The sequence below is a fragment of the Phascolarctos cinereus genome, unplaced genomic scaffold, assembly GCF_003287225.1.
Source record: "Phascolarctos cinereus isolate Bilbo 61053 unplaced genomic scaffold, phaCin_HiC Scaffold_1;HRSCAF=81, whole genome shotgun sequence".
In the NCBI taxonomy this organism is placed as follows: domain Eukaryota; kingdom Metazoa; phylum Chordata; class Mammalia; order Diprotodontia; family Phascolarctidae; genus Phascolarctos; species Phascolarctos cinereus.
In genome coordinates, this window is record NW_027555514.1 from 214,507,053 (window position 1) to 214,531,468 (window position 24,416).

Here is a 24,416-nt window from a genome sequence, read left to right on the forward strand (position 1 = left end):
TGGATCCAGCTCTAGGGCCCAGGAGTCACATTGCTTAAGAAGTGAGCTGTCCCTCAGGGGAGAGGACACCCCCGGGGAGAGGGTTTCCTGGGCTGAAGAGCTGCTGACTTCCAATAGAGTGGGGTTAGGGACCACCAGGCAAACTTCCTCCCACATTGGCCCTTGAAGCATGATAGGGGTGGGATTATCCCATGAGTTTCATGAACCACTACTGACCTCAGGGCTCCAGTGTCTACACATAATTCCATTTTAATCCATCCCCACTATCACCACCTCAGCCCCAAACTGAGACACCCAAGGTCTAGGATTATAGGATTTGGAGCTGGAAAGGGCCTTGGAGGTTATCTGCTCCAAGTCCCTACTTTTATAGATAAGGAAACTTCTACTGCCCCACTTTGTCAATTCTGCTCTACACCCGCCTTGTCCAAAAAGCCTAGTATGGCTCATTCCTCCCCAGACATTTCCACAAATCCTTCCCTCATCCCCACAGAGCTATCAGTCTGCTCTTTCTTCAGTCTTTGTCTCTATCTCTGTATCCTGAATGTCGGTACTGTCTCCTCCATCCAATGAGGCCTCCCAGATGGCAGGGCCAATGTCTTCTCCCTCCAGGTCATCCTTTTTAGAGACCTCAGGGTTAGGTGGTAGTGATAGTGGCGAGGGACTGGGTGTGGCTATACCTGTCTACTGCATCAACCCCCCAAGCCCCAGCCAGTTCCTCAGGCAAAAGTGGCCTAGTCTCTCTGGGGAGGTTCCCGGCAGGTTGAGAAAGGTGGATGAAAGCCAACCCCGCCCACCTACCTGCTGTAAGCTGATCTCTCCAGCTAGTTTGGGGCAGGCCCAGCCCAGTTCCTAACGGATAAAAAGGGGCCAGCTTCTGGGGGGGATTCCAGAGGGTTCACCGCTCCTGTTTCACCCAGGCTTGTCCAGCTGTGCCCAGCCCAGCCCGAGCCAGCCCGGTTGCCAGCCAGAACCTCATCTTCGACCAGTATGTCTGTCCAGTTTCACTCCCAGTCCTTCAGCTCCCGCTCTGCAGCCTTTCCTCGAAGGGGAGGCCAGAGGCTTCTGGTCTCAGTGGCCTCCAGGGGTGGCTCAGCCAGCCAGCCAGGGGGCTTCGGAAGCAGCAGTCTCTATGGCTTGGGTTCTGGGAGGCCCCGAGTGGCTGTGGGATTGCACTCTGCCTATGGAGGGGCTTCAGGGGGAGGCTTTGGACCTAGAGGGGCTGGCATCCACGAGGTGACCATCAATCAGAACCTGCTGGCCCCACTCAATTTGGAGATTGACCCCCAGATCCAGCAGGTGCGCAAGGAGGAACGTGAGCAGATCAAGACCCTAAATAACAAGTTTGCCTCCTTCATTGACAAGGTAAGAAAGGGGTGGGGTGGAGATTTCAGGGCCTCCTTTTCCCTCCCCCTCCCTTTCACCCCCCACCAACACCCTAAGCTGTAGAGATCTTTGTCCCCAAGTTGCAGTGGGTGGGGAGGATGGGGCGGGGTGGAGGGTGGATATGGGAAGGATGAGGGGTGGAGGGTGGAGGGTGGAGGTGGGGAGGCAAACAGTAGACATGGGAATTAGTCTACCCCCCTTTCCCCTTTCTAAGGGCCTAGTACTATGACCAACCCTTATTTCTTTGGGCCTGTTCTTAAATCTCCCTTTCTCCAGGGAGTCTCTCTACCCCACCCCACCCCTTCATCCCATCCAGCATCTAAAACTGTGGGTATGTCCTGCCTCCCCCACTAGACTGGGAACAGGTGAGCTCCTCTTTCCTCAGGGGGTGAGAAAATAGGATGGGTTTCAGTGAACAAGGTGCATAAATGGTTCTAGTAGAAATCAGTACAAATCTGTCCTCAGACACTTACTAGACGTGTGACCCTGGGCAAGTCACTTAAGCCTGATTGCCTAAAAAAAAAAAAAGGAATGTAAGCTCAGTGAAGGTAGAAGCAATTTCATGTTTGGTTTTTGTATGCCCAGCGCCTAGTACAGTGTTTACTACAGGCTTGTTTGATTGACTAGAGGACAACTGGGAGGGATGGAACCCAGACACAGATTTTGTGGTGGACCATTGGAATCTCAAGCTGTTTTCAGGATATTATACTAAATAATAGAAAGAGCACCAGTCTCAGAAGCAGGCACTGTGGATCCTGGCTCTGATACTGCCCATGCAACCACCCATAATTCAGTAACTCTGAGTTTCAGTCTCTCCCTCTGTGAAATGGGATTAATAATGCGTTTACCCCCTATCTCCCAGAGCTTGTGTGATGAACGTGCTTTGTTCTCCTTAAAGCATGAAGAAGTTTTGAATTAGCATTATTCTATACACATTAGTTAGGAGGGGTGACATAGCAGAAAGAGTCACTGGACCTGAACCCAAACCATGCCTCTGTACTTGCTGTCTCCATGACCTTATTCTAGTCACTTACTCCCTTTGGAGCCTCAGCTCCTCACCTCTAAAATGAAGGAGTTGAATCAGACAATCACTGAAGTCCCTTCTCGCTCTGATCCTGTGATTGATTTTTCTTGTTTTCCCCCTCTCCCCTCCTCCCAAACGACCTGTATCACAAAGGCAGAGCAAGGCCAGGACAGCTTTGGAGGTCCCAAGAGAGCTGGGATGAGAAGAGAGGAAGAGGAGGGGCCAGGGTCTTGGTTGGTTTCTTTGGGTAGGGGGGCTATTTTGTATGTCCTCATTCCCATCTCCTGGTTCCCTTGGCTTCCTTCAAGGCCCAGCTAAAATCTCACTTTCTATAGGAAAGCCTTTCCCAATTTCTCTTAATTCTGGTGCTCTCTGTTGATTACTTCCAGTTTATCCTGTATATAGCTTGTTTGTACACACTTGTTTGCATGTTATCTCCCCCACTTAGACTCAGAGCTGTTTGAGAGCAGGGACTGCCTTTTACCTTAATCCTCAGCACTTAATAGATGCTTATTAAATGACTGGTTCCTTTGCTACCCCAACCCAGATTTTTGGCATTTGAAATCCTTCATATTTCCAACCTTATTTCTCTAGTATTCCCTGCAGGAACCCTCTACTCTAGGAGGGTTCATTCCCCGACCCTGCCTATGTCCCACACTTCCTCATTGTTTGCATGATCTCTCTTACTTGGAATGTTTCGCCCATACCTCAGTCCTTTCTCCCCAGGGCCCAGATCAGATTTCGACTTCTCCAGGAAGCCTGCCATTTACTGGGCACTGGGCAAACTCAGCTTTTATTGTTTGCTATCTATCTGTCACCTTGAATCTTGTCTCCCCAACTGCACTGGGAGGGGCCATGGCCTGGCTTCATTCTCCTTCTGAATTTTCCCATAATGCTCATCATGAAGCATGGACAAAGCACTCTGCTTACAGACTCAAATCCTTGCTCTGCTTACAAAGAGTGTGATCCTCAGTTTCTTATCTGTATAATGGGGATACTAATGCAATAGCTCTATAAGGTACATACTGCAAGTAAAAAAAGTGCTCTTTAAACCTTCAAATGCTATGGAAGTGTTATTGTTATTATTACTAATTATTACTATTATTATAACAGGGTCTGCTCAGTGAATGGAGCTCCTTCCCCAGTAGTCCCCATTTTTATGGTTGAGGAAATGGAGGCAAACAAAGGTTAAATGACTTTCCCAAGGCCACATAGCTAGTAAGTGATTAAGGGCAGATTTGAGCTTGGAGCTTCCTGACTTCAGGCCCAGCACTCTATCCACTGTGTCACCCAGCTGCCCCACCCAGTCTCTGTGATCTGCCTCTTCCTTGGGATCTCAGGTACGCTTCCTGGAGCAGCAGAATAAGATACTAGAGACCAAATGGAGCCTCCTCCAGGAGCAGAAGTCCTCCAAAGGCAGCCGCCTTCCATCCATCTTTGAAGCCCAGATTGCCAACCTGAGGCGGCAGCTGGACGGACTTCAGGGAGACCGGGGCCGCCTGGAGGGCGAGCTGAAGAACATGCAGGATGTGGTGGAGGACTTCAAGAACAAGTAACATAGTGGGAGAGGCTCTGTGTGGGGTGGGGACTTGGGTGGCCCTGGACCCTCAGTGGAAATCCTGCCATTCTTGATGCTGACACAACCATACTCCTGTCTTCAGAGCTGATGAATCTCTAATGCAGGCCCATCATCTTCATAATTTCCTCTCAGAAAGACTCAGTGTACTTATGGAATCTTTCACCCCCACCCCATCATGTAATCTCTGCTCTCATTACCTCGCCCTCCCCTCCCCCCTAAACGTTGAGAAAGACTTTCACAAAATCTCAATTCCGGGAGGACCTTAGACACTAGTCCTAGTCAAACTTGAAACCACGTCCCATCTACCGCCCCCATCACATCTGCCTGAATACTCCCCAGTGATGGGGTGCTCACTGCATTACTGGACAGCTCTACGGAGTTTCTCCTGACCTCAAACCTAACATTTGCCACCTTCCGTTCACTGCTCCTGGTTCTTTTTTGCCCACTAGGGACAAGTCTCATTCCTTCTTTCCCATAATAGCCTTTTAAATGCTTAAAGATAGCTATTATGCTTCCTTCTAAGTCTTCTTGGGTAAATAGCCCATTTGCAGGTCTGTCTAATGTCCATCTGTCCCATAGCAGGCCTAGCTTTGTCTCCTCTTGTTGGAGCCTTGGGAGTGGCAGGCTGAAACTGCTTGCCTAATGACTCTTTATTGACAAGTCCTGAGTGGTCCCTTCCTCTCTTCCCCCACCTCACTGCATGCTTTATCAGGGGCTGCTTTCTGAGTCTCTGGTCATCAAAGTGAAAAGCAGATGTTCTCCTTTCCTTTGCAAGGATCACACCAGTGATGAGTCCTTCCATGAGTTGCTCTTGAACGAGAGAGAAGTGGGAGAAGAAGCTTTATTCTAGCAGGGGTAATTCAGTTGGAAGGAACCTTTCCAAACAGAATATGGACAAATACAAATGAAGCATCACATTTGCTGTAGGGATGCAGAATAAAGGACTCCTGGAGGGATGGCAGAGTGATATGGTGGAAGGAGCAATAGATTGGGAGTCAGAGGGCTTGGGTTTGAGGTGCAAAAGCTACAACCTCTCTGGGTCTCAGTATCCTCTCTTGAAAATGAAGAAGTTGCATTAGCCGACTTTCCAGTTCTAAGGGACAGGATTGTCAAAGGAGGGAGAGGAATCCAGTAGGAAACAAAAACTGAATGTAGGGAAAGTGGAAGGCGTTGAAGGTAGGGGCTGCTGAGGACAGCCTGGGAGGCAGCTGCTGTGCCTTCCCTTCCGTGGAAAATCACAGCTTGAGTGCTTGGGGTGGGGCCACACCCGGTATACTTTGATGGGTGCCGCACTCATCAGAGCTTTGCCTTAGGAGGGGCAGGCACAGGGCTGAAGGCCTTAGGAGAGAGGGGTGGGCTTAATATAGGAGGGCTTCCTGGAGTAGGGAAGGAAGACCAACTTGGAGACGGACTAGATACTTCCAGCAGAAGCTTGAGGGAGGTGGGAGCTGACCTAGATAACCACTGAGAACCAACAGGGCTTCTGGCTATGGGGAAGTGCCCTGCCCATCTCTCCTAAAGAAAAGTCAACATCCCTAATCCTCATAGCAGGTGAAGTGAAGACAGGTGCAAAAGACAGGCATGGAGGGGCTGATGAAGGCTCCTAGGGATTCTAAGCACCTTTTAACCTGATGATTTTCACTCCCCATTCTCCTCCCAGCCCCCTTAAAGCCCAGATCTCTTCTGCCTTTTGATCTACTGAGAAAGCCGAGGAAAGGAGGGCAGGTGGGGAAAGATCCTGGAGGGCTGGGAGGAGGTCTGCTCTTCCTTTCTGTTGTACTACCTCAAAGCAGCTGTTCTGCCTTTTATCCCCTGGTCTCCCTCTGGCCATTGAAGCTGATTTCAAAGGCTTAAATTGGGGCAGAGGGAAACCTGGATGTTTTGAGCAACTAACAATCTCACAGAACCTCAATTTCCTCCTCAGTTAATTGAAGTCCCTCCCAGTTATCAATCCCATGATCCTTCTTGGTGGCTGTCATTACTAAACAACCATCAGATGCTATTATACTCCATTAGCTGCAACCTCATTTGATGCCCTGAGAACACCCAGTTATAAAACTGTGTTAAACTAATGTCCTCTTTTCTCTTGAAACCTCCCCAACTCCTAATTCTACCTAGTGGGGCAAAGTTAATTTTGTGACCCTGTCTATCCTACTGTCTATAGACCCCAATTTCTAAGTACCACTCACCCCCATACAGAGTTCCAGAGAAACTCATATAGAGGACCCTGGGAGATTAAATTTCTGTTAGACCCTGGCAGGCCCTTGGGTTTGAAGGGGGTGGGGCGGGGAAGAAGGGCTGGTTTCCAAGAAAGGTTATTGGAGAACTAGATAAGCAGATTACTTTTGCTTTAGAGTTCCTGGGGGGGGGTGTAGAATGAGAACCTTTCTTGCTGTCTCATCCATCTTACCCCATCCATTTCTATTTTCAGGTATGAAGATGAAATCAATAAGCGCACAGCTGCTGAGAATGAATTTGTGGTGTTGAAGAAGGTGAGTGGTAGGCAGAAGCATGTGTCCTGACCAGGTAGTCAATATTATGGCGGAAAAAAGCACTGGAGTAGAGCAACATTGAGGTGCAGTTGGAAGAATGCTGCACATGGTGGTTTGAGTAGTTTCTCCATCAGTAAAGACGGGTGTATGTTGAGCCAACCACACTCTCTGAAGATCACTTGACCCATTTGTGTCGTACTTAGCCAAGACTAGGAGTGCAGCCCAGAGTACAAAATAGCAACCCCATCCACCCAGGGCTGGAAACCATGACCTTTGAGCCGTTCATGCCCTGCCCTACCCCAGCAAGCCTGTTGGTCTTGGGGTTGACATTATCTGTCCTAGTCATAAAGTCTATACCCATCTTGGTGGCTCTGACATGTGCTTAATCTCTGAAACCATTTCCTTATAAATGAAATTGGGGACAAAGTAGAATAAGTTCCTTGAAGTCAGGAATAATTTTGGTTTTAGATCCATGGCACTTGTCAATTTATTTTTTATATAGTAGGTATTTATTAGGTACTTATTGGATTAGATAGATCTTTCTTGAGCCCCCTTAATGCTACTGCCTTCCCTCCATTGATTTTTGTGTGTCTTATTTGTACTTAGCTATTTACATGTTTGTTGTCTCCCCCATTAGACTGTGAGCTCTGTGAGGGCAGGGGCTATATTTTGCCGTTCTTTGTATCTCCAGCACTTAGCACAGTGCCTGGCACATAGCACTTAATAGATGCGTATTGACTGACTGACTGCTTTGTAGTATTACTTCATTTGCTTGTCAGGAGAAAGGTTCTTTATGAACCTCAAGATGCTGCATAAGTGTGAATCATGTGCCTGGGTGACCCTGGTTTTAGTTTTGTCTTTGCCACTAAATTGTTCTGCATCCTTGAACTAATCAATTTTCCTCTATCACCATCAGAGGATCACCATCATCTTCCTCTTTTGTAAAATGATTATCTCTAAGGTCCTTCTATTTTTGATGTTTTGTCTCTAAGACTTCATGACTAGGACAGATAATGTCATCCCCCAAGACCAATAGTCTTACTGGGCATCAATGGCTCAAGGGTCATGGTTTCCGACCCAGAGCAGGTTGCAATTTTGTACTCTGGGCTGCACTCCTAGTCTCGGCCAAGCACAACACAAATGGGTGAGTGCTCTTCAGAGAGCGTGGTTGGCTCAACACACACCCAACTTTACTGATGGAGAAACCACTCAAAGCATGTGCCCCAGGGGTAGTGGGTCAGAATTCTCATCTGCACAAAGAAGGCAGCATATATAATACACACAATAGTAATACTAACAACCACTGTGATAATTAAAGATATATTGTATTTGTAAGGTACCTTACATTCTTCTGAAAGTACTTTCATTTCCATTATCTCATTTAATCCTCTAACAACTCTGTGGAGACACCAAGACAAGAATTATTTACATTTTTACACATAATGAAATAGATTCAGAGAGGAAAGGAAATTTTCTTAATTGAGATCATGAAACTGGTTGGTGGTGGACCTGGGAGTCTAATCCTAACTTGAACTTTAGAAGCGGTTAAATGCCGGGCTTGGAAAATATCTTAGCCAACCAGCACCAAGGATTAAAATCATTTATCAAGTATGTCAGGTGGTAAAGTATAGAAAGAATTTCAGAAGTGGATTCAGAAGATCTGGGTTTCAATCTTGACTCTACTATTTACTACCTGTGTGACTTTTGGTAAGTTTCTATAATTCTCTGAGTCCCCTCTATAAAAGAAAGAGGTTGACTATGTGACCTGAATACTCGTTTCCAGCTCTTGATACTCTGATCCAACATTCTAACACCTCTATGATTAAGAATAACCAGTAGCACATGGTTATACTGGGGACTGGTGGCCTCCATAACTTGTCTTCGAGCAAAGAGACATATCTAAGCCATGACCTTAAATAACAGTGCAGCCAGTGGATGTCATTTGAGTGTCAGTGGTTTAATGTGGCTGCTCCTAGTCTTGTGGACTCATGGTGTCTGTCTTCCTTTCTCTGACACTCCAGGATGTGGACAATGCCTACATGAACAAGGTAGAGCTTGAAGCCAAGGTGGACGGCCTGAATGATGAGATCAACTTCTTGAGAACACTTAATGAAACGGTAAGGACTTCTGGGAGTAGGAGATGCTTAGGAACTGAAGATTGGGAGGTCATCTTATCCAGCCCCCCACCTATGGGCAGGATGACACCTAACCAGATGTGTTTTAGAGGGGTAGATTTTGATCTGTGTGTGTGTGTGTGTGTACACACACACACAAACTGGTAATTCTTTATACTATCCTATGCTAATATATGTATATATGTGTGTATACATACACACATATGTATATACATAATATACATATATATATATATATATATATATATTCTGCATTGAATAGTATAAAGAATTACCAGTTTTCAGTCAGTTTAAATCCTAGTTCTTTGTGACAATGGACAAGTAATTTAATTGCTCATCTGAGTTCCTTCTTCTGTACAGTGAAAAGACTAGATAATCTCTAAACTCTTAATCTTATGTAACACCATCTCTTCCCATAGAGACTGTTGCTATATCTTTAAGAATGAGTTACTTTTAAGTTTAACTTTAAGAATGAGTTAATTGTTGGGGATTTATAGTTTTACATGTAATTCTGGAGTGATTTAACAGTCATGGCTAAGAGAGAGTCTGTTAAGCACTTAGAGAAAGGAGTAAGAGAACTTCTTTCTTGAGAGTCTGAGTGAGTTATCTGTGATCTTTGAGAAAAACCGAAAGGGCGTTTTGGGAGAACTAAGTTTAACTCGTCCTGTGGAGAAGATAACCTGAAGAAAATTCTTGAGAGTTTGATGGAGATTTTTGAATGCTGGTGCTAATGGTTTAAGTGACAGTTGCAGCTGATGGTCAGAGGTGACTGTGATCCTTTTCACAGCTGTTAAATTTTTGAAATCTTTATATATGTCTCTATTGTTTGTTATTATTGTATAGCTAATAACACTGATGTTAATTTAAGCCCATGAGATTAGGGGGTTTGAGAGAGACATATAGAGAAAGCATATGTGAAAAGTGGCTTCTCCGGTTTATTTATAGATAAGTGGGGGCTCAGAAATAGTTGAGAGTGATCATCCATTTCTGTTAGCTTATGATGAAATAACAGAACACTCCTTAAATACCTCAGGTACCTCCCTTAAATACCTCCCTACATTTTAGGGAGAATTAATAAGGAAATGATCCAGTGGCAGTAGAGAGGGATAAGGACTTGTGTGGTTGCCAAGGCCCATATTGCCTAAATCAGACCTCACGTGGACTACATGTGGGGTCATCAGTTCTAAAATTGTTGCACCTATGATGTTTTATTACTTTATATATCATATTAGTATTGAGAACATAGGAAGGAATAAGGGAAACTGAGTAGGGTCAGTTAGGGAAGGTGTGTGAAGTCATGTGTGTATGTATGGGGAGAGAAAGTGGAATGCTATCTGCAAGCAGGGGAGGGCTAGACCTGGGCTGAGAGGAAGATGGGGAGATTATTCCAGGTTCTGTATACATATGGAGGCTCAAAGCCAGGTTAGAATGAAATGGGGGTCTAGTAAACGTGGAATGGGTTTGTGTGGCTGAAGACTTGGCATTTGTACATTGAATAACTACTTCATGAGAAGTGTGAGGTGAATGGGGCTCCAGAATATCCTGGATAGATTAGATTGCTTGTTGGTTCACATTCCTCTCTCCTACCATCACTTTTGCTGATTCTTTCCTATATACTTCCAGCCAACCTCACACTCACGCCCTCTCATCTGTCCTCACGCTCTTACTCGACTCTTTTTTACTCACTCTTTTTCTTTGTAGACCTGTGTTCATTCTCATCATATCAACCTAACTGTCCTTTGGGTATCATGGTGGAGGCTGGAGAACTGGGCTTATAAAGTTCGGGAGGCTCATGGGGTCACTTACATTTCTGTGGATACTTCCACTAGCTATTCTTTTTTTCTCCTCTTTTTGAACATTTTATTATTATTTATTATATATATTTATATTATATATATTTAAATTATTTTTAATTTTGATTTATCAACAATCACTTCCATAAGCTTTTGAGTTTTAAATTTTTCTCCCTCTCCCTCCCTAAGACAGTGCGCAATCTGATATAGGCTATACATACACATTCCTATTAAACATATTTTCACATTAGTCATGTTGTAAAGAAGGATTAGAACCAATAGGAGGAACCATTAGAAAGAGGAAATAAAACAAAATAGAAGAAAAAAATAGCAAATAGTATGATTCAATTTGCATTCAAACTCCATAGTTCTTTTTTTGGATGTGGATAGCATTTTCCATCATGAGACCTTAGGAGGTGCCTTAGATCCTCGCATTGCTGAGAAGGACTAAGTCTAATAACGTTAGTCATTGCATAATGTGGCTGTTACTGTGTATGATGTTCTCCTGCTTCTGCTTGCTTCACTCAGCATCAGACCATACAAGTCTTTCCAGGTTTTTCTGAAGTCTGCCTGCTCATCATTTCTTATAGCACAACAGTATTCCATTACATTCATATACCACAACTTATTCAGCCATTCCTCAACTGATGGGCATCCCCTCAATTTCCAATTCTTTGTCACCACAGAAAGAGCTGCTATAAATATTTTTGTACATGTGGGTCCTTTTCCCATTTTTATGATCTCTTTGGGATACAGCCCTAGAAGTTCCATTAGCTATTCTACACATCGATTTTGGTCTCTATTTTCCTGACTCCTACTTATGTCTGAATTTCAACCAGTCTGTATGAATTGCACAGATTGGTATTGCCTTTAGTGTTGGTATTATCCCAACCCCAGCCACTATTTTACATACACACACACACACACACACACACACACACACTCATATATGTACATGTATGCATTTGTGTGTGTGTATCCCTAATCCAAGAAGAGGCTAACAAATGACTCTTATTTACAGCAGAAATACAAGCAAAACCCTAATTCAAGAATATGTTGACAAGATCCTCTATATCTATGTGTTTGTGACTATGTCTCTCTCCCATCATTTTGGCTTCCACGCCTCCCTATGTCTTTAGGTATCTTTACCTTATATCTCTTTCAGGCTCTCTTTAAGTTTGTCTCTTGCAATATCTGCCTTGCTATTATGCTAAATATAGGGTCAGGAAGCCCTGAATTCAAATTTCATCTCTGACAAAACAGGTTGCTTAATCTTTCTGGGCCTCAGTTTCCTGATCTATAAAATGGGCATCATAATACCTGCAGTGCCTGCTGCATAGGCTTACTATGAACCTCAAAGAAAATAACACGTAAACTGGAAACTTTAAAGTGTTCTATAAATGCCCACTATTCCTATTATTGGCCTCTTTCTTTCAGTATTTCTCTTGGTATCTGTCCCCACTCTTTATTCACTTCTCTCTCAGTATCTCCTTGGGTATTTTCATCTCTTTGTCTCTCATTGTGTCCCTTGCATCTCTCTCCTCTTTTTTTTCACCTCTCTCTCAGTATCTATTTGAGTATCTTTATCTCATTGTCTTCTGTGCTGCCTTTCCCTTTGCTGCATTGCCCTTGATTTCTCCTCTTAACCTTGTGTGATGTGTGGTGGGCCTGTGGAATCTGGGGGGAGGAAAGGCTTTGTCTGCTGGTCCCTGACCATAACTGTCCACATTTCTACAGGAGTTGAATGAGCTACAGACCCAGATCTCGGACACTTCTGTGGTTCTCTCCATGGACAATAGTCGTAACCTGGACCTGGACAGCATCATTGCTGAGGTCAAAGCTCAGTATGAGGATATTGCCAACCGCAGCCGGGCTGAAGCTGAATCCTGGTACCAGACTAAGGTGAATGGGGCTTTGGGAAGGGATCAAATCCTCCACCTGGTAAGGACCTGCAGGGGTCATCCTAGTAATTCCTGAGCTACCTCTCTCAATTCAGACACACAGAAGCCTATTCTTCAAGGTTGAAGAGGCCATAGCCTTCCTCAGATACCAGTCAACCCCAAACAGGAATCCTCAGTTCATAGTGTCACAGTAGGATATAATTTCCTCTTCTTGGGTACTCAACAAAGGTCCTTATTAGAGATATAATGGGTATAGCCTTCAAGGAGGCAGGACAAATTCCATGTCATGATAAGGCATGGAAAGAGGATCCTAGAGGAGGAAGATGCAGAGACAGATACCTGTAATATAGAAACTTATGCTCTGAGTGCAACAGAGAGACATTATGGCTTGGAGGATAGAGTGCCCACTTTGGAGCCAAGAAGACCTGAATTCAAGTCCTTCTTCTGACCCTGGGCAAGTCACTAATCTCTCAGTGTTCTATGAAACTAAGACTATAATTTGCAGAGATGGTGCCACCCCACATTGTAAGGGTGAGTCCCCCTCAGTAAGGAGTTTCCTGTAGCAATGAAATTACAGATCCAGGCCCTATCCTAGGCATGCCACTTAACCTCTGTTTGCCTCAATTTCCTCAACTGTAAAATGGGGATAGTAATACCTATCTCCTAGGGTTGTTGTGAAGATTAAATGAGATAATATTTGTAAAGTGCTCAGCACAGCTCCTGGCACATAAGTAGATATTATCTATAAATGTTAGCTATTATTATTACAAAATAAAGTGTCATGTGAAGTCAGAGAAAAGAGAGCATTACTGAAAGGGGACTTAGGGAAGACTTCACGGAAGAGCTAGGTTTCCATTGAGCTTTAAAATATTGGGTAGGACTTCAGCAGGTGATGGGAAGTGAGGCCATTCTAGACAAAGGCTTTATGGTGAATGGGAGATTGTTGGGGGCTTCAGTGTGCATGTTGTAGGGCACACGTGGTGGCTGAGGAGATAAAACTGAGGGCTACCTCCTTGGCCCTGTGGATGAATCATTTATTCTCATTAATCACCTTCTGTCATTCTCTCCTTTCTTCCTTCTAGTTTGAGACCCTCCAGGCTCAGGCCAGTAAACATGGTGATGATCTTCGAAGCACACGGAATGAGATCTCTGAGATGAACAGGGCCATCCAGCGGCTGCAGGCCGAGATCGACAATATCAAGAACCAGGTAGTGTGGGACCCTTCCCCTACCATGACTAACAAGTCCAAAATGCCTGCTATTTTGATTCCTAAAAGAATGAAAGTTGGCATTGTGGGACTAGTGGATTTTCAGCATTTTTGAAAACCAGGCCAGTCTCTGGTCCCCTCAACCCCTGCTGAAACCCTACCCACTACCGATGCTTCTTCCTCATTGGCTTCTGTATATATGTCTACTTCTTAATAACCCTATGGAGCATTTCTCTAAATAATTAGCACAGCCTTAACACCCATTCCCAAATCTATTCTACCATATCCTCTTCAACTTTGTCTGGGAATCTGAAGAAAGAAATATATTTATAATGTTGTATATATTTTATAAATATAATACATGACATATATTGCATATATCATACATAATGCAATATATAACATATATTATAAATATTATATATAATATTATATATATATACATATTATAAATATAACATTTATAATGACCTTGGGGAATAAAACCTTATAAAGAATTGACCTCAGGCAGGAAGAATGTATGTGGGATATGAGGGAGGAGGGTAACAGTATTCATAACCCTACCTCAGACTTATTTCCATCTGAAATTGTTATAAGATGTACAGACGGGACTGCTTCCTCATTGGAATTAAGCTTCCATTCAGAAGGATGAGACCTTGAAGGAAAAAGATAGAAGAAGCCCAGCTGGAGAGACAGAATTGGCTACTGTTTGACAGAACCATACCTAGTCATTTTGAAGCTGAGAGCTAGCAGCATGTATCACTCTAATTCACGATGTGAAAATAATACAATAAGTCATTTGGACAATTCAGCTTAGACATAATTAATTACTATAGTGGCTCAGAGATGGGTATTATTAATAATCCTTGCCATCTAATAGCTTCCTATTTTAACTAATTATTCTTGTTAACTTCAGTGTGTTAAATGCAGTTGTTTCCATGTTATAGAAAGAGTGCCTGTGAAGTCAACATGTGAATGCAGTGCTTTTTTAAATGCACAATCTTTTGAACTCATTATTTACATTTTTTATGCTCTTTATATTTTAGTGCCCCAGGGACAAAGCCCAGGTCTCTCTATCCTAGTTCTCCTGCTAGTTAGAATTCACTCTGGGCCCGGAGGGTGCTAGACTGGGGGATCCCATTGATCTGTTAGGGAGACACCATGCCGGAGCTAAAGAGGGGAGAATAGTTGGGGCCACATAAGCTGTGAGGACTGATGGGCCAAACAGGTCCCTTCCTCATTCTCTCTCTACCTCTAGGCTGATCCTAATGGACCTCAAGTTCTTTTTCCATTCCTGGGCTGAGAACTCAGACTTAACAAAGGCCCTCAGCTGCCCCAGGGGGCCTGTTCCAACCCATATTTGAACCTGGGACTATCCTAGGAGGGATTTCTGGACTATCTCAGTGGTTCTGAGATGTTTGTGGTACCCTTCCAGACTTCCTCTCAGGGGCCACAAATTGGGTCCCAGACCAGGAGTAGAGTATTCTTACCATGACTCATGTGATTTATTTGTGAAGAAATGGAGGAAATGAAGGAAAAGGCCTGGGGTCTTCTGAACACCTGGAGTTCGGAGGAACATACATCATACCACTCTTGGGCATTATAGTTCTCAAATGATTCCCAGTAATTAATTGGAGCCAGTGGGGGAGATCTGAGGGAGTCCATAGTATTTGGGGACATCTTTACCCTTTACCCTGGAGGCAGGAAGACCTGAGTTCAAATTTGGTCTCAGACACTTACTAGCTGTGTTACCCTGGGTAAGTCATCTAATCTCTGTCTGGCTCAGTTTTGTCATCCATAAAATGTGAATAATAATAGCACCTACCTCCTAGGGTTGCTGTGATGATAAAATGAGAAATATTTGTAAAGCACTTTGCAAACTTTGTGTTTGCTATGTAAATTCATATCTATGTATCTATCATCTGTGTTTGCATATATGTATATATGTGTGTATCTCTCTGCCTCTCTCTGTCTCTATCTCTCTGTCTCTCTCTCTGTCTCTCTGTCTCTCTCTCTCTCTCTGTCTCTCTCTCTCTCTATCAAGGATCATGGGATCCCTTTATGGACACTACTCCAAGTCTCCAAGCTGATGCCATAAAACTTCCCTCTTCTCCTCTCTTGCCCTCCCATCCTCTCTTCCCTACAGCGTGTAAAGCTGGAGGCCTCCATCGCTGAGGCTGAAGAACGTGGAGAGCTGGCCCTCAAGGATGCCCGGGCCAAGCAGGAGGAGCTGGAGGCTGCCCTGCAAAGAAGCAAGCAGGAGATGGCCCGGCAGCTGCGGGAGTACCAGGATCTGCTCAATGTCAAGCTGGCCCTGGACATCGAGATCGCCACCTATAGGAAGCTGCTGGAAGGCGAGGAGAGCAGGTGTGCATTGTGGCATTTGGCGGTGGGAAGTGATGCAGGGTCTCCGGAGCGGACCTGGGGGAGTCAGTCAACCTACCCCCAAACACGTAGCGAGCACTGCCATACCGGTTGTCAAGCATCACAGAAAGGAGCAATGGATGTTTCCAGTGAAGGGAAGCTCATTGCTGCATGAGACAGGTTATTCCATTTTCTGAAGCTCTAATTATCAAGAAGCGCTTGAGCTGATCTTTAACAGATGGCTAGCAAAGAGCCAGAGAGTGCGGGGGAAAGCTCTCTCAATAAATGTTTATTGAATGAACAAGTGAGTCAATGAAGGCAGGAAGAACAGAATAAACAAACAAAAAAGGATAGGAACAACACTGGTATGTTTGAAGCCAATACTGGGCTGTTTTTTTTTTTTTTAGCAAATACCAAATGCATGGAGATTACATGCATAATGTTGAGTTTTAAGATTTAAAACTGTATTTTTCTTGCATGGTCTCCTTTGGATCTCACAAAAACCCCCTGAGGTAGGTTATAGTGTAACTACTATCATCCCCATTTAACAGATGAGCAAACAGACTCAAGGAGGGTAGGTGACATACCATAAAAGGTCAGTAGTAGAGCTCGGATTTAATTTGTGCTTGGGTCTTCTGGCTGTAAATTCCATGTGCTTTTCAGTATTCTACCCTGTCTCCCTGTATACCTTTTCCCTCCAGTAGCTAAGAGCTTGGCTGGGGAGAAAAGGCTTAGGCAAAATACATAATTAGATAGCAATGTGGAATATAATCAAAGGCTAAATTATGGGGTATGGATCATCAGATCTAAAGCCAAGGGAGTGGCATCATCTAAATGGGATTGGTAAGGGAAGTTCAACCTCTCCCTTTTATTTCTTTTCTTTCAAAAGTTTTACTATGGATTTTTGTTTTTGTTATTCACACCACAATTAGTTACTGATATACCCTCTCCCCACCCTCAGCAAAAAGACCCTCCTTTGAAATCAAGAAAAACAGTTCAGCAAAACTGGACTCATCTGGTAGCCTTTACAGCTTATACCTACATATGAGGAAACTGAGGTGCAGAGAAGTTAAGTGACTTGTCTTAGTTTATACAGGTGGTGAGCAGCCCAGTCAGGATTTGAACCCAAGTTGTCTGACTCCAAACCCAGCATCCTTCCCATTGTACTCTCCTAAGGTCCTTTTCAGGACCTTATGAACTCTTACCAGACAAAGTCAAGATTGGGAGTAGCTACTATCTTTTATCTCGGGGGGGGGGTTGGGGTACAGAGCTGGGAATGGGGTGGGGTTGTGTGTGTGTGGGAAGATAAAGAAGTGACCCATGAAAGGCTAGTAGGGGATACAGTAGTGAGAAATGTGAGATAGGACCTTGGCCAACTGCGGTAAAATGGGGTGTGTGTGAGGGGAGGTTGAGATTGCAAAGGGAGTTTCTCGGCTAATTGTTCTAGCCTCTTTGGGGATGGGCACAGGAATCCCAAATGAGTGACTTAGAGTATGTCAAAGTCCCAAAGTCCCCGAGAAGACGAGGAAATTAAAGTCCCAACTGCCTCTGGTCAAAGGGAACAATCAGACTAGGAAGGATCCTCCTTTTCCTTCCTCCCCAACCACCTAGGACTTAGAGGCCACTTCCTCTTAGAAAAGAATGGGAACAGTCAGTCTATCTTGTCCATTACTGCTGCTGCTTCTCAGGATCCATTCTCTAGCCTAGCTTCTTTTTTTTCTAAAATGCTCCAACCTCCAAATTCTCTGAGCTCTGAGAGTCTCTGAGCTGAAAGGAACTTTAGAGACCATGAAGCTTGAAGCCCACATTTAACAGATGAGGCGCTGGGCTGTGAAGTGATTTCCCACAGTAAACTAATGGCTTCTGGCCTTTGTTTTAACTCAACACAGCGTTCTATTCTTGGAGGAGAAAGGACCCCACACAACATGAAACCATCTTCAAGCACTTAACTATGGTCCTTTGGTATCCCTCTTGATAAATAACCTTGATCCCCATCCTGTTTTCTTAATGTTCTTGGCTGCAAAGAACCAGGAGGGGACGGAAGCCAGGCTCTCTCCTAGCCACTTGTTTACTCTCCAGCAAGACAGAGCCAGTGTGGCCCCAAGGCCAACTGCTCCTTTCTAATGGGGCATGAGTCACAATACAAATAAGGCAGCTGCCATGAATGAATTTTTTATCTCCATAAAAATCATACAAGTTTGCTTTAGGCTGACCCTTTACTTCCCTCTTCCCTTCATTGGCACCAAGTTAACCATTATTGACAGCCAGTTCATTCCCTACTTCCCCATCAGGTACAAAGAGAGCCCTACCCCAATAAGGTGTGAGGAGAGTCAGAAAGAGAAGGGCTGCAATGGTCCTCTGCACAATAAGAGCTTAGAGTCAGATGGGGGAGGAGGGGACAAGCAACCAGATTCAGGAAGGATAATTAATAACAACAATAACAACAATACTGAGTGCTCGTGTTTCCTATACTAATATCTTTCTATGGGGTTTACAACAACATAGCTGGGTAGAGTAAGTATTCTTAACAGCTAGGTGGTGCAGTGGGTAGAGAGTTATCCCTGCAGTCAGGAAGACTCGTCTTCCTGAGTTCAAATCTGGCCTGTGTGACTCTGGGCAAGTCACTTAACCTTGTTTGCCTCAGTTCCTTCATGTGTAAAATGAGCTGGAGAAGGAAATGACAACCACTCCAGTATCTTTACCAAGAAAACACCAAATGGGGTCACGAAGATTTGGACACAACTGAAATGACTCAACAACAAAAATATTAAGTAGCTTTCTAAATGTCACAGAACAAGTAAGTGGTGGGGACAAGGACTAGAAGAACCCAAATCTCCTGACCCCAAGTCCAACTTTGCTTCCACAATGAGTAGCTGGAGAGAGGGAATGGTGAGAGATAGAAGGAATGGAGCCTGAGTGCAATTGAGTTAGGGAGAGAGTATGTGATAGGTTTGTGAATGTCAGGCGAAGGAAGCTTGGGTAAGACGTTTGAGGTCTAGGAAACAGCTGTGTTAGAAGATGCAGAGGTGGGAAAGGAAGAGTTAGGAAAAGACTAGGGTGGTGGTGAGCAAGGTTGCTAGACAAAAGCATTAATTTAATTTCTTTTTGTTTTTCGTTCAACAGACAATTATTAAATACTTATTATGTGTCAGGCATGGTGCTAGGTGGAGGTGATAAAAAGAGGAAAAATTACATAGTCCCTGCCTTCAAAGAGCTTGTTGGGAGTGAAGATGTGGGGTGTAACATGCACAGAACAAAATATATAATACAAGGTGCTTGAAATAAAAAAAATATTGCCAAGAGAGAAATGATTTCCAGTTTGGGGGTAGAGTGCAGATTAATGGAGGAAGGTTTTAGCATCCAAAATGTGTCTTGAGGGGAGAGAAGCAAGAGGAATTGCACTCTAGGCATCAAGCAGGGAGCCAAAGCTTGGAAGGCGTAGGAGAGATGGAGCAGGTGTTGTCGCAAGAGGGAGGGCATCAAAGTCTAGGATGAAGAGTACAAATTTGTTAGAAAAAATAACCAGAAATAATTCAGATCTCTAAGCCCTGAAGGAATATAGATTCTAACCAGTCTTTCTTTTTCAATTGTAGATTGGCCGGAGATGGAGTTGGAGCTGTCAATATCTGTAAGTCACTGGTTTTTGGAGCTGAAACTCAAATCACAGAGGCCTAAGGTCAACTACCTCAGGTCTCCTGAGTCTCCCACCTGAGCATGAAACCAGTGATATAGATAATCCCGCTTAGGCCTAGGAATTTGTCTGGAATTATCTGCAATTGCCTTAGCCCTTTACTATCTTTTCCTTGGCTGCTACATCTGGCAAAATAAAGCAAGCTAGGTAGGGACTCTAGTTGTCAGGCCATGGGGTAGAACTAGTGGGTAAAAAAAAAACCCTCAAATTTTAGTTCATGGCCTTGTGTAAATCTCTTCCCCACTCTAGGCCTATCAGGAATGCATGCAGTAACCAAACACACAGGCCACATGCAAAAACACAATTTGTGCAATTAGCACATAGAGCAAGATGTATACTGTGTGACAAAAACACAGGTCAGATGTAACATGTTGCATGTGTTGTGGCTGCGTATAGAGTACACATTACTTGGTTAGGTATCAACCATTACATTCATTATTTTCTATTATACATCTACCTGGGTAATTGTTTTACTTTTCATACCCTGGACATCAAGAAAACTTTGTTAGCTTCCTTCTTATTCTAGATCTGTGACTGACTTTTCCCTGCAGAGCCAAATAGTCTTTTTTTTTTTTTATTGCACGTGATCAACATGTATTGTTTCAGGGGTGGGGGGACAGGGATATTGCCTTCTTAGAAAGTACAGCCCAGTAAGGGAGCCAAATAGTCTTGATGTTTCTTATTGATGGCTCTACACCTTTGTGTAACTACAACCTTGAGCTTGTGTATAGCCTAGGCTATCAGCTGCTGTCTCCAAGCCCTGTAGACAGCTTCTCTTCCATATCTGGAATAGATCTGGAAGCATCAGGCAGTACAGTGGTGATTTCCAATGTCAGCCTTACCCTGTTTGGCCAGAGTTCCCACTCAGGCTGAGGCTCATTTGATTGTCTTCCTTGACACTCCAGCAGGTACAAAGATGAGGTTTCCTCTTCATCTGAATCATCCTGGCTATTATCCACCTTCAACAATCTGTATTCAACTGGGCTAACCCTTCTTTCTGGAGCTTCTTTGACGTACTCCACTTCAGTGTTTTCCTGTTGGTCACCAAAGAGCCCTACCAAACCTCCAATGGGCAATAGGTGATATCTTTGCAGGTCTCTAGCAGTGGCGCAGTAGAGTGCTGGGCCAGAAGGCTGGAACTCATCTCCCTGAGTTCAAATATGGCCTCAGATACTCATTAGCTATGTGATCCTGGGCAAGTCACTTAACTCTGTTTGCCTTAGTTCCTCATCTGTAAAATGAGCTGGAGAAGGAAATGGCAAACCACTCCAGTATCTTTGCCAAGAAAATCCCAAGTGGGGTCATGAAGAGTTTGATATGACTGAAACAACATAACAACAAAAAACTGCCTCCAGGATTATTTTGTAGATTGGCAAACTGCCTAGTCTTTCAACTACTTGACATAGGACAGCTTTCCATCCATTTGCCTTCTTGTGTGTTCCCTGCACACCAAGATTTCTTAGTAGAAAATCTATCCCTTTCCTGGAGTTCTAAACCTGATCATCATACGTACCACTGTAGGCTGCTATGTGAATTCAAAGTGAGTAGCCTCCTTCAAGGGATCTCTCAGCTAAGGAATGTAGTGATTGATTTTCTATGTCCAGTCCACCTTCTGAAATGCTAAAGCACAAATCAGTACATGATTGTGCTTCTCCCCTAAACACCAGCAGCTATGATGCCAAGCCCATGGCATTCTTGGTAGCATAACATGCACCCATTCAAAATGCCACATGGTGACTCTATTGAACCTTCAACTCAGGTCTTATGGTCCGCAGCATATTCAGTATTGTGTGATTAAGGTACTTAGGTTGTGGGTCTTTGAGGATGGTCAGATGTGGTTTTAGACTTTTAGTTTCTACTTCCTTTAGTTTCTACCTTGATCAATTGAGATCTTGGCAGGGAAACACCACACACACACACACACACACACACACACACACACACACACGTTAATTGGAGGAGATTTCAGGTTTCTCACTGGGGTATAACTGAAACCCACTGAAATGGTCAGACACTACTAGGATGTTGCTTATATTCTTACTATCTCCTTTGAGAGTTTAACAAGTCTATATGCCCTAGCTCCAAGGATTTGCTGGTATTTATAATGTTCAAAGATACAGCATGATTTGGCAGAACTTTCATTTGAGCACACTGAACATGTTTCACAATTCTTAAAGACATATACTGCCATCTGGTACCAGTTAGAATCTATTCCTTAATATCTCTAAGGTTTTCTTTCTAAATTTTAAAATCTATTTTGTAAGGTATTTCCCAATTAATTAAACATTTTAAATATTTATTTTTTAAAAATTTGAGTTACAAATTCTCTTCTTCCCTTCCACTTATCTCCCATCCCTTGAGAAGGCAAGCAATATAATATCGATTACACATATGAAGTCATGCAAAATATTTCCACATTAGCCATGTTGTAAAAGAAAACATACACAAAATACCAAGAAAAATAAAATTAAAAAAGTATACTTTGATCTGTACTGTTCATCAGTTCTTGCTTTCTGGAGATCAATAGTGTTTTTTAGATGGGTCCTTTGAAATTATCTTGGGTCTTTGTCTTGAGCAAAATGGCTAAATCTTTCACAGTTGATCACTGTTATAACTTTGCTGTTACTATGTACAATATTCTGCTGGTTCTGCTCAATTCACTTTGCATCAGTTCATATAAGACTTCCCAGGTTTTTCTGAAAACATTCTGCTTGTTATTTCCTATAGCACAATAGCATTCCATCACAATCGTATACCACAGTTTGTTCAGCCATTTCCCAATTGATGAGCATCTCCTCAATTTCCAATTCTTTGCCACCACAAAAAAAGCTTCTATAAATATTTTTTGCACATATAGGTCTTTTTACCTTTTCTTTGATGTCTTTGGGATATAGACCTAGCAGTGATATTACTGAGTCATAGTTTTATAGCCCTTTGGGCATAGTTCCAAATTATTCTCCAGAATGGTTGGACCGGTTCACAACACCTCCAACAATGCTTTGGTGTCCCTATTTTTCCCATCCCCTTCAGCATTTGTCATTTTGCTTTTCTGTCATGTTATCCTATCTGATAGGTGTGAGGAAGTATAACCCAGAGCTGTTTTAATTTCCATTTCTCTATTTAATAGTGATTTAGAACATTTTTTCATGTGACTCTTGATAGCTTTGATTTCTTCTTCTGAAAACTGCCTATTCATATCCTTCGGCCATTCATCAGTTAGGGCATCTATGGTTCTCTCATGATACAAATGTTGAACATTCTCATTCAGGGCTTTCAGAAGTCCATAGAATGAAATTCTTTGGGTAGTTCCAAATCTTGTCTGACATCTCATGTGGGATCACTTACAGTTCAGTACAGCACTCCATTGCATAGCTACAAGTTCTTGCTAATCTCTGAGCTCTTCATCATCCCTGACATTCTAGGATGAATTGCCAGATTGGGTTAGATTTAAGGTTCTCTAGAAATAGGCAAGTCTGAGGCAGGAAGAAAACAAACAAACAAAAAAGGCTGCTCTTCCTCCTTTCCTGGAAAAGTACAAAAATGGAAGGGACCCCCCTCCCCCACCAGAATCGGGTCAGTCAGTGTCTCCTTGCATCAAGAGGTTTCCCAAATAGCTTTCCACTCTTTCAATTCCCATCCTTTAGTTCTTACACTAACCAGACACTCTGTTTTACCTCATATCCAATAGAACCACCCCTAATGATTAGATGTTGAGGGGAAGATGGAGACCTTGTATGAAAGAAAGCCACAGATAATACAAAATATGTATTTTGACTTGATTCATGATGCTAGTGCTGGGGAGTTGCCTGGTAGTACTGGGAATAGCTAAATAAGTCATAATTTAGTTTCATGAGTTGGAGACATATTGACCTCTCTTCTCTCTCTTCTTCAGCTGTGGTGAATTCAGTTGGAGGAAGTTTAGGTAGCGGGGTGAGCTTTGGTGGAATGATGGGCAGCAATGCCCTTGGTTTCTCCAGTGGAGCTGGATCTGGGACCTTGAAGAGTTATTCTATCAGAACCACATCTTCCAGCCGGAGGAGCATCCGGAACTGAGCGAAGGAGCCACTGAGGCTTGAGGAAGGAGTAATGGCAAGAAAGAAGAGATATTTCACTTGTCCCCTAGTTCACCCTTTGATCTGCCTCCTCTCTCTGGAGCTACAGTGAGGAAAGAGATATGGAGAAGCTGGATCTGTAGATGGTTTTTTCCCCTTGCTTACTCCATAACCCCATCCCATTTCCCTTCACCACGATATAGCAGATGAGAAAGTGGAGATTAGTGCGTCTTGGGGCCTGTGGGGAGCATCTGAAAAAAAAAACTCTCAATAAAGTTGTTCTGCTCAGGAGAGTTTGCTGTCCATGTCCTTTTATTCTGATCTTAGAATGGTGCTAGGACAAGGATGTCAAAGGTCTGGGGGTGGGATGATTGATAAGTAATGGTGACATCAATATTGAGGTTTTCAGAAGAAGCCAAGAAGGCTGGGTAATATGGAGGAAAATCCAACCTTTGAAGGCTTGTGGCTAATCTCGGCCTCCATCCCTAATATTCCAGTCCCAATCCCCCACACTGGAATTCATCAAATGGTTACTAAATATTACCTGTTAGAAGAACACTGAGCTGGTTGCTAGGGGAGATACAAAGATAAATAAACAAACACTCCTTGCTCTCTTGGAGCTTAAGGACTGGTGGAGGATATAACCAATGAAGAGTCAAAGGTAGCATCAAGGTTTTAACCCTGGTTGGCTGCGTGAATGGTGGTGTCACTGGGAAATCAGGAGGAAGATTAGGTTTTGAGGAATAAATAATAAATTCAACTTTAAGTATATTAAATTTGAGGTGCCAGACAGAT

The 24,416-nt window shown here is 43.5% G+C and overlaps 1 protein-coding gene across 1 annotated transcript; it reads left to right on the forward strand.

Annotated features, from left to right (window-relative positions):
* The first annotated feature begins 887 nt into the window (after positions 1–887).
* Positions 888–23,914, forward strand: KRT7 (keratin 7). Its single transcript, XM_020966241.2, has 9 exons — positions 888–1,362; positions 3,748–3,959; positions 6,418–6,478; positions 8,500–8,595; positions 12,144–12,308; positions 13,390–13,515; positions 15,661–15,881; positions 19,472–19,506; positions 23,462–23,914. The coding sequence occupies exons 1-9, from the start codon at positions 988–990 to the stop codon at positions 23,620–23,622; spliced, it is 1,452 nt and encodes a 483-aa protein (XP_020821900.1). The 5' UTR covers positions 888–987; the 3' UTR covers positions 23,623–23,914.
* The last annotated feature ends 502 nt before the right edge of the window (positions 23,915–24,416 follow it).

Coding starts and splice junctions, on each gene's coding strand:
- KRT7 (XM_020966241.2), top strand. CDS start 988: ATGTCTGTCCAGTTTCACTCCCAGTCCTTCAGCTCCCGCTCTGCAGCC. Junction 13,516..15,660: donor TCGACAATATCAAGAACCAG/GTAGTGTGGGAC, acceptor TCTTCCCTACAG/CGTGTAAAGCTGGAGGCCTC. Junction 15,882..19,471: donor CTGGAAGGCGAGGAGAGCAG/GTGTGCATTGTG, acceptor TTTCAATTGTAG/ATTGGCCGGAGATGGAGTTG.